The 10,930-nt window shown below is 40.4% G+C and overlaps 1 protein-coding gene across 1 annotated transcript in view; it reads right to left on the bottom strand.

The window, feature by feature from the left end:
* LOC111143365 (chloride channel accessory 1) overlaps window positions 1-9,073 on the bottom strand; it is a 30,353-nt gene extending 21,280 nt beyond the window's left edge. The window contains exons 1-4 of the mRNA XM_022497062.1: window positions 8,852-9,073; window positions 3,658-3,798; window positions 2,767-2,914; window positions 276-381 (exon numbers count right to left, since the gene is read on the bottom strand). Of these exons, the coding sequence (XP_022352770.1) occupies window positions 276-381; window positions 2,767-2,914; window positions 3,658-3,798; window positions 8,852-9,013 (557 nt within the window). The 5' untranslated portion in view covers window positions 9,014-9,073. The remainder of the gene's footprint in view (window positions 1-275; window positions 382-2,766; window positions 2,915-3,657; window positions 3,799-8,851) is intronic.
* Window positions 9,074-10,930: the final 1,857 nt, after the last annotated feature.

Genomic DNA, 10,930 nt, shown 5'->3' with positions numbered 1-10,930 from the left:
ACACACACACACACACACACACACACACACACACACACACACACACACAAACAGAAGCAAATAATTTGTAGCTACACAGTAGAGAATTCAACTATTTGAAGCACTTACAATGTGAACAAAATCGGTAGTTTTTGGGAAGCTGAAAAAGAAGACACTAAGAATGAGAGATCAAAAATAAGATGAAAAAAACCTGATACTTTTAATGCCATCAATTCCTGAAAAAATTGGTATCAATTTAAAATAGTTTAGGAGAAGTTAAATCAAAATATACATACCTTACTGCTTCTCTTTTTCCATTGAATAAGTAGAATTTCTGGTTATTATTGTACTCATCAAATACCCCCCATCGTAGATGAGCCCATTCATGGACAAAGACCCTTCCTGTAAGAAATATTTGAAACACCCAATTACAATAAGAATGGCAAGACTATCTTCTCATGCTGGGAGAAAATAATTTTTCCAAACATCATTATACTTTGCTATGTTAATTTTTTTTAATTAAATGTTTGATTTTCTTAGGAAAAAATCAAATAACAACTGCACATTTCTTAAAAATGTAACTCCTTATTTTGGCTCCTCAAATGTTAATTAGACACTAGTAAGTGCCAGGCAGTTGCTCATACAAAGATGAAACAACTGCCTTGTCCTCATACAGATCATGGTCCAGCAGATGATGCAGAAGACCAGATAACTAAATCCCAAGTTGTCTAAGTGTCATGATGGAAGTCAGTGCAGGCTGCTGTGGAGCCAGAGGTAGTCACGAGGCAGCCTGGGCAGCATCACCAGTGTGTCCTTCTCCTTCATGGCTCATTCTGGTTAACTGTCAAGACCTGCCTACTATACTTCTGCCTTTTTGCTTTGACCTAGTCTCATATTTCTAGTCTTACTGCCACCTACTCCTGAATCACTGCAGTAGACACCTCGCCTCCATATCGCTAGTCTTCAGTGGCTGCCCTATGGTGCTCAAGTGAAATCCCATTTCTCAACATGGCATACAAGGTTCCTGATGATCCAGGCCCTGCTCTTCTCTGTAGCCATGTTTCTTGCTGTTCTTAACCCAGTTCCAAGCACAGTGAATTCCTAACTCCCTTTTACTTTCTAGGGTTACACCATGCGCTTGCTCATCTCTGGTTCTTTTCACATATTTTTCCTCTGGCTCAGAACACTCTCTCTCTCTCCCTTTCTCCATCTGGATAACTCCTACTTTTCTTTCAGAATCAGGCTTATAGTCACCTAGAAGCCTTCTCAGACACCCTCAGACTAGTCCAGATACTTCTTCTTTGCGCTTTCATTACATTCCATTATGGCACTTGACATGTTATATTTTCATTGCTGCTTACATGCTAGTCTCTCCCCTAGACACTTGTTTTCATAAGAACAGACACTATGATTTCTTCACTGTCTTGCCTTGGAAATAGTGCCTAGAACTAAATAGGCACTCAGTATTTATTAAATTTGCATGAATCTTAGTGACTTATATTCAGCTCAGTTTTTCTGGAATGTAAATTCCTAGGTATGCTGAATTTGGAAGGTTAAATGAGAGGGCACATGCTAAGAAAGACCTTGTATATCACACTGAAGATTTAAACTATTCTATCAGTGCTGGTGAAAAACTCATGGCTTCTTAAAGGAAAGGGTAGGTTTTGGGGGAGCAGGCATGGAGTCACAGTACAGAAAGGAAAGATTATAAAGGAATGGCATTATATGTGGTGACCATGGTGGCTAAGGTGACTAAGGAGTGGGAGGGGGCAGTTAGGTAAATCTATTCAACACACATTGAGCCATATGTTGGGAATTTTCTCTTTGATATGGAGTTGAGATCGAGTGTTGTAAACGAACAACAAAGAAGTACATTTGTTTGACACCTCTTTCTGATAAAGTCTGTCGGTGTTCTAGGGTATTTGGGGGTGGGGTATGAAGGTGCTAGCACTCTTTTGTTTGTTTTCTCTGCCTTGCCCATTTAAATGAAGAAAATCAAAATGGTTCTAACCTTTTCAAGATGGTAAAGAAATCTACTACAATCTACTACTAGTTATTAGTTAACCTAATTATCTAAAAGGAATCATATTTTATTATACTTGGAAAGTACATAATATGTATACTCCATTGCTTGTTTCTTTTAAAATTTTCTCCAAAGGTTGCTCTAAATAGCTGATATGGGAATGGTAGTTTATTTTGTGAAGGACAATTGGACCTTTTCTTTAGTCTCGGATTTTTGAGATATTCTATCTGGTACTCAAAGTGTGGTCCATGGCCTCACAGTATCAGCATTATCTGGGAACTTATTAAAAATGTGAATTCTTGAGTCTGGTCCCACACCTATTAAACAGCATCTGCATTTTAATCCATTTCTGAAGTGAATGTACAGAAGAGTCTGAGCGCACTGTGCATCTCTGCCATCTGGTGGCTACTACCTGAGTTGCAGGCGGGAGGTTTAATTTGTTCAGGTGTTCACCCCCCACCCCAGGATCCATAGAAACCTAATATACATATAAAACTATCTTACAGTTATTATCTCATACTAATATTACCAGATAACAGTCTCTAAAAATTAAAAATACTGCATTTACACATGTATGCTAAATACGAAGAAGTTAAACTTTAACCGAGAAATGCATTATTCTTATTCCCTATTTTAAGTGAAAGTTATAATAGTTTATTTTGCTTATATATGCTCCCTCAGATCATGTTGATTGCTGATCTACTTTGAACATAAAATTATCAAATTGTGAGAAATATAGCAGAATATTTTATTTCTACCCCTACCTTGTGATCCGTATATATTCAACTTTTTCCCTGCTAGGAAGTCAGGAGTGAAATTAATCCTTTCACCCTTTTCTCCACAGTTTCCCATCTGCTCTGTGTAGGGTTCATCGTCACCTGGAGTATTCGGTTCAGCAACTAGAACATCAGCCTGAAATTTAAGGAAAAGTCATTATTACAAAATATTGATGTAAGAAAGACATTAGGTTTCAAAGCCAGTGGTCAAGAAAGAATTCTTGAGACATCTTTGGTGCAAAAATGTGGTCTTATTAAAGCACAGGGACAGAACCTGTGGGCAGAACAAGCTGCACTGGAGTCATGAGGAGTGGCTCCTTAAAAACTTTCAAGTTGGAAAGGGGTTAGGGATAGTGTAAGACTCCCCAGTATTTTGGAAACAAGGTTTCCGGGATCCTGAGGGGGCTAGCTATTGTTAGGAAAGGTCATATATTCCTATTTAGTAAAACCTAGTCATAAGACCTTTCCAATGTATATCAGTAGGTCATATGCTTGGGATGTATCCCAAGTATCTTGGGAGGGTAGAGATAAGGAAGTTTCCAAAGGAATTTTTATATGTTAAAGTAGACTTATGGGTTCCAGGAAGTTGGGCTAAGGTTGCATTTGCCGCTAGCAAAGTATCAACAAAGACAGTTGAGTCCCTAGAGGAATGTCATTCTGCCTGTTTTAAGGACTTATCCATCCATAGGCTGTAGGTAGTAAGGAAACTTAGTAAGTTTTCTTCTACTTTTGTTTCCCACATCAGTATCAGCAAATAAATGACTTTATTCACACAGGAGGATTTTGAACCAATTTCACTTGATTCCAGAATATTTTGATGAAAAAAATCTGAATCAGGGAAGGAAATTGAACTTGAAAAAAGGAACTTGAGATTCTCACATTTTTGTAGGTCTCGAGTTTTGGTCTCACATACTCAGGCTTTGTCTTCCATTTTTCAGGAATCAAAATGGCAACACTTTTGAAGTAGAATCTTTTTTCTGTAGCTTCAAACAAATATGGAGATGCCTGGGTCACCATGTCCTGGGAAAAAAGAAAACATATGTAACCAGCACAATTATGACAGAAAATAGGCAAAGCTGCCAATCCTTCAAATTTACACCTGTATTTCACATCTCCAAAGACTAGCTATTTATCAGGCTGGAAAGGGAAATGTGGAATTGCCTTTTATTAATAATAATAGTTAACCTTTCCTAAGCACTTACCATATGCTGTGTCATGCTGTAATGGTTGACAGTGCAGACCCCAGAGGCAGACATTAATTCTAGCTCCACCACTTACATTAGCACATCTTGCAATTTTCTCAAGCCCTCCTGAACCTCAATTTCTCCAGGTATAGAGTGGAAAATATTCTATTGACTAGCTCATAAAGTTGTCGTGAGGGTCAAAGGAAGTCAGGAAAGCACTTCAGACCATGTTTACTTAGCACAAGTGCTTTTGAAATGTTAGCTATGGGTTTCATTTCATTTGATTTTTGGAGTATCAATAAACCTTTCAGGGAGAAACTGACAATTGGAGAGTATAGGGTTCAAAGTCACGCACCAAGTAGTACTGGGAGAGAAACCCAAATTAAAATGAGTACAGCTGCTCACGTCGCTGTAATAAATTGGGGGTTAACTAAATGTTATGAGAGCATTTATTTTTAGTATAGTACCAAGTGTTCAATATAAGGAAGTGGCATAATTAATTTATCTTCAGGTTACACCTAACTTTATTTCTCTGAAATGAAAGAGCCATAGTGTTAAATTTTAAATGCCTCTGCAGATTCCCTGAGTTGCTTCATGACAAGAGAGTAGAGAGGGTATTATAGGAGATTCATTATACCAGGGGGCATTGGGTCTACTGGAACCAAAACCCACCGAAAAGCGCAAAAGCAAGTACAGATAGAAGAAAAAAGAGGGATGAGGACTGAGCCTCGGGCCCCCAGCATTAGAGGTGCGGTGAGGAGGAGCCAGCAAAGGAGACTCAGGGAGCAGCAGGTGCATGGTGAGGAAGTCAAAAGGCACTGGGGTGAAAGTGTTTCAGGAAGGAGAGAGGCCTTGTCGGTGTCTCATGCTCCTGGGCAATCAAGTGTGGTGAGGACTAAGAACTGAGCAATGGATCTAGCAACCTGAGCGATCCGTTTTAGTGGAAGAGAGATGATAGCTCCATATGAGTTCAAAAGAATAGGAGCTGAGGAAGCAGAGGCAGTGAATACTAGAAATCAAGAAGTTTTCCTATGAATTAAAGAGGAATGCAGAAATGTAGAAGTAGCTGAAGGAGGACTTCAGGGTAAGGGGTTTTGTTTTGTTTGTTTGTTTTAAATGGAAACTATTATATGTGTACACTATGGGGAAAACAACAACAACAACGACAAAAAACAACCCATATAATGTAAGAGAAAAGAGACTTGCGGGAGCAAAGTCCTTGCAGGAGCAGACCAAAGTGACTAGCCCCCAGTGCCCAGTGGGGCTGGCCTTAGAGGCAGGAACAGTTCATCATTACATGGGGAAGCAGCACTTGAGCATTGATACAGGAGGACTCTCGCTCTGCCACTTCCTAACAGGATAAACTTGGGGAATTTATCTCAAAGAGTCTGTTTCCCTCCTTTCAGATAGTGATAATAATTATGGCTGCCTGGATATTATTTAAAAAGTTCTTGTAATAATTTGCATTGCCTCCTTCCCCCAAAGACAGATTTTTAACAATCCACTAGGAGAATTTAACATTGTATCATTTTTAGAAATAAAAACACAGAGGGGCACCTGAGTGGCTCAGTGTTGCCTCTGCCTTCAGCTCAGGTCATGGTCCCAGGGTCCTGGGATCGAGCCCTGCATTGGGGACCCTGCTCAGTGGGGAGCCTGCTTCTCCCTCTCCCTCTGCCTGCCTCTCTGCCTACTTGTGATCTCTGTTGAATAAATAAATAAAAACTTAAAAAAAGAAAAGTAGACTGTTTAAAAAAAAAAAAAAGAAACAAAAACATCGAGTCAAGATTGCCAAAAAGTTGAAAAGTTGGTATAAAACTTCCGACCTTAGGGTGTTATATCACAATTTGACTTGTGAAATGTGAATTTTCAGTATCTCCCGGAACAATAAGTAGCATGAAATGCTCTTATCTTCCATGTTTTAATGGAACCATTAATAAGGGATCTTTGCTTCGGCATCTGTTCCAGGTTTTGAGATGACCTCACATCCAAATAGACATTTAAACTTTTGAGGTTTGGAGAAAGTTGAGGATGACAGTTTATAAGAAGGGCTGATAATTCCTTAAGGACAAGGATATCATATCGTACATCACTAGGTTCCTGGTGCCAACATAATGTAGATGCTCTGTAAATATTTGTTGAATGAATGAACAAACTGAATGAATGAAGTAAGTGGTTATGATGAGTGGTAAACTGTCCAGGAGTGCCAAGTCAGGAGATGCCTGGGCTCCCATGCATCGAGGAGACCCCAAACTACTCCGATTGTGTATCTGTGTGTGTGTGTGTGTGTGTGTGTGTGTGAGAGAGAGAGAGAGAGAGAGAGAGAGAGGGAGAAGGAGAGAGAGAAGGGGGAAGAGAGAGAGGACGCACAGAGAGTGAATCTCTGACTCTCATTCCCTCATCTTGTAGATGTGCTCCCATTGCTTCTCTAACGCTGGGTAGAGTGTAGGCGCGGTGGCTAGAACAGCTGCAGCGCCATCTGCCGGCCTTGTAGGTGGGAAAAAGTTGGGGACTGTCCTGGGGAAGCCGGTATTTAAGAGCTGCAGCTTCTGTCCCTCTGAGGGCAGGAGGGAGAAAATCCCCTCAGAAAGCAGAGTCAGGAATGGCCAGGAAATGGATGTGAGGGCGATCTGGCTGCGACATCTGTCACCCCATTGATCGCCAGGGTTGATTCGGCTGATCTGGCTGGCTAGGCGGGTGTCCCCTTCCTCCCTCACCGCTCTGTGTGCGTCCCTCCCGAAGCTGCGCGCTCGGTCGAAGAGGGCGACCTTCCCCGATAGAGGAGAGGACCGTTCTTCGGTCAAGGGTATACGAGTAGCTGCGCTCCCCTGCTAGAACCTCCAAACAAGCTCTCAAGGAATGGCCAGGAAAGGCGGCAAAGCCCTCAACTCTGCGGATCTGGAACATCAAATAAGGGAAACTACTTTTATTAGCTACTCAGGGACACTGAGCACACTTACTGCCCTTCCCCGTGTTCCTTTTATAGAGAAGATGTGGAAACGAACTTACAGGCAGCACATTCAGGACTTCAACCATAAAGTCGAACTGAAGTGAGAAGTGCATTTTTTTCAGGAGGAAAACCCCCAGAGATATTAGGTGAAAGCACTTTGAAAGCTCTAAGGCGCCATATAAATACAAATGACCTTTGTCATTCAAGTAAGTCATCTGTATCCTCCTTCTGGCAGTTTCTGAGCCCTTCTCACTGTCCAGCCAGAGACAGAAACATCACTGGCCACATTTTTCTTCCATACTTTGTTGCTCCAGTGACTACTTCATTTTTGAAGTAGTCATTTCTAAATTTAGAGGTAATCAAGAACTTACCCAAGGTTTCTGATATTGAGAGATTTCAAAAGGTGTGAATTTCTTTCACCAATGGTGGTAAACCTGATAGTCTTCTAGTTCAATAGGTAAACTCCCTGCCCCCATCAACTGCTGCACTTCTCCAACCCTAAAATGCTCTTGGTGATAAAATGGTTCTCTCCAAACTCATCTTTTTAGCCTTGCTGCTGCTGAGAGCAAAGAACCTTTGAGGGTGACCTTTGGAGCCCTTGCTCTACTAACTTCTGAGCTCACACTCAAGAACTTTGCCCAGAAACAAGCTTCAGTCCCTTTGGCTTGGTTAAGAGGGAGGAACTCCTGATCTAGAAGAATTAAAAGTGGTACTGGTAGTTGATGACTATGCCTACCATTTACTGGGCTCTCATTACATACAAGGCACTATGCATATGTTTTTGAAGCTGTTTTTTTTTTTTTTAATTTTGAGATAAATTTAGGATTATAGAAGATATACAAAAATTGTACAGAGTTCCCATATACACTTCACTCTGCTTCCCTTATATTCATGCATTGTTACGTTGAATCCTCACAAAGTCCTATGAGGAAGGTACTTATTATTATTCCCGTTTTACAGACTAACACTTCTACTCACTATACAATACTGCCTCTGGATGTGTGCTACAGCCTTTTGTAAGGCATTTCCTTTTTATTCTTAGCTGTTCGCTGTTGCACACGACCTCCCTCATCCCTCTACCTTGCAGCGGTCAGATGCCTCTGCTGGAATACAAAGAGTCTTTTTCCCTAGTTTTTCCTTCTCCCATAGGAGAAGTAGTAAGTGAAGTGAGGCTGCCTAGCAGCCCTGAGAGGGTTCCTTTGCATTAGGGCTGGTAAAATGCACAGTTTCCTCTCATTGGAAGAGTTGGGATCTTTCTAAAATCAGAGATTTGCTTCCTAGGCTCCTATATTAGGATAACAGACAAGGGGGTTACAATTGGGACCATAAAAGGAGAATATGATATAAGCCAATGGTGAAATTAAGCAAAAGAATTAACCTCCCCATATCTCACAATATCTGTCAAATAATGCTGGCCCTACCTTAGTGTGAAGCTAAATAGTTTTCGACGATATCGTCTATAACCTGTCATTTATTAAGCTCCTACAATGTATCAAACTGAGTTATGTGACTGCATTTATAATCTCATCTGTCACAAGAATCCTAGTAGTTTAGTGTTATTATTTTCATTTTACAGCTGAAGAAACAGGCTTAGATATGAAAATAATTTGCTAATGTCACACAGTTGGACTTAGAGAACTCACGTTTGCTCTATCACAAGATTACACTTGATTTTTTTTTAAAGCATGGATAATTACCATTTTGAATTTACCTTGATTGATTAATTGATTGATTTTTTTTAAAAAGATTTTATTTATTTAATTTGACAGAAAGAGACACAGAGAGAGAGGAAACACAAGCGGGGGGAGTGGGAGAGGGAGAAGCAGGCTCCCTGCTAAGCTGGCAGCCCAATGCAGGTCTTGATCCCAGGACCCTGGGATCATGACCTGAGCCAAAGGCATAGGCTTAATAGTCTGAGCCACCCAGGCGCCCCTGAACTTACCTTTATATTTCGAATGAGTGTTTCATCTTCTGGCACATTAGGGTCAATTGCAATGACAATGCCTTCATAGCCATTATTATTGAGCTGAATGAATGAATTGCTTAGGGCCCCTTCAAGGAGATGAAAGACCAAGATGAAAACAGAACTCTTAAATGACCCCATTGCTGTACATTGCACTTTGATTTCTCTCTTTGGAGAATGATGCTTTTAGAGGTCTTCTTTACCCCTATATATACCTATATATATATACATGAATATATAGACACACATTTTTTCCAAGCTATCAGAGGTAGTTTATCAAAGTGTTTAACCCTTTGACCCAAAATTCTTTCACTATTGCATTTGTTTCCTCCATAAGGAAATAAAGCTTGGTCTCAAATTCTGTGTACTTTCAAATGTTTCATTTTGAAAGGATTATTATTAGCCTTGCCTTCACCTGTGCCAGATGCTGGGAATGAGGGTGGGGAGCCCACATCCGGTTCCCTGGAGGGACTCACAGGTGACAAGCAGCTTGGCCATTGAAAGATATTTACTTATTACAAATGTTTGCCAACCAGGGACACTGACCCACCCAACACCACCCTCCAACCTTCACCTGCCCATGGAGGTCTGACTGTTCTGCATATTCAGTGAGCATTTATTAAGTGTAAGCCATATTCCCAGTTATCCTTTATGGTGTCGCCCCCCCTTTTTTGTAACCCTCATTGATTTTGACATAGCCTCATCACCTCTTCGTACTCCCTTACAGAATCCACTTGCACCAAAAAACATTAGAAAGCAACATACTATTGGATATTTTATAATGGAGAGAAAAGATAAAATTTCCATATCACTGTGCAAAGCAAACTCCTTCTGGTTTCCTCATCAGATCTCTATTTCTCTATTCCAAAGCTCCCATTGGTCAATATAATGAAAATTAACAACATTAAATTATTTTATTGAAACTAAATGTCTCTCAGAATATGAATTATGGGGGCAGCTGGGTGGCCCAGTGGGTTAAAGCCTCTGCCTTCAGCTCAGGTCATGATCCCAGGGTCCTGGGATCGAGCCCCACATCGGGCTCTCTGCTCAGCCGGGAGCCTGCTTCCCTTCCTCTCTCTCTGCCTGCCTCTGCCTAGTTGTGATCTCTGTCTGTCAAATGAATAAATAAAATCTTTAAAAAAAAAGAATATGAATTATGAACTGCCAGCTACTGTATAGACACTTTTAAGTTTGCTGAACCTCAGGTGGAAACACAAATTGGTCCACCATTTCACTATATTCAAATTAGTTGAAATATCCGTTCATCCTGTGGCTTCATTTGGTCTTCAAACTGTAGTAAGCATCTATTTCACCTTGTCCACCCCCTTTCTTTGACATTGGCTCATAAAAATTAGATTAGTATTTATAGCTAATAAATAGAACTTACTGCTTAAATACATAATCTTTAATACAAAGTGAGCCATTGAGATTGAGATAAAAACATTATTTGAGGAAATCGGGAAGAGTTGTTTTGAAAGAAAGTCCATCCCTTGGGGAAATTGACCAAGTTGCAAGGTAGTTGATTTCTCATAGGAGTGGAAATACTCAATTATAAAGTGGTTGTCCAGATGATCTAAATATGCTTTTATACAGAAATAACTTAATAATTGAATAAGCACATGCATTTATTATACATAAAAATTTATATCTAAAATATCTCACACCCCCAACTATATACATTTTTCCTGAGTTCCCTGTGTTGTCCAGCCCCTTCAGCAGCAGCTTAGAAAGAGAGATCATTTGCCTTCTTGTGCTTAAGGAGGTACATTCCAAGTGGTGAATGGTTGGCCTCTGGCAGTGGAACCATTTGGGCCCTCAAGTAGGAGGTAGGGACTGAGGGGGGGAGTAAGTAACTGAGGGTCCAGTTGCACAGATTGGGCCAAGAAAATCTAAGGGGGTTCTGTCAGATTAATCCAACATAATTTACCCCTTCAACTGCTGGGATCCACTGTTGTCCTTCCATAATATTTAGCTCTAATGTTATAATGTAAAGTTTACATTTTGTGTGTGTGGGCCCAAGCTATTTTTTTTTCTCTGAAAGAAGGTACAAGTCTAATC

This window comes from Enhydra lutris, unplaced genomic scaffold, assembly GCF_002288905.1.
Source record: "Enhydra lutris kenyoni isolate GAN:26980312 unplaced genomic scaffold, ASM228890v2 scaffoldscaffold9, whole genome shotgun sequence".
Classification (NCBI taxonomy): domain Eukaryota; kingdom Metazoa; phylum Chordata; class Mammalia; order Carnivora; family Mustelidae; genus Enhydra; species Enhydra lutris.
This window is presented reverse-complemented; position numbering and strand designations above follow the sequence as displayed.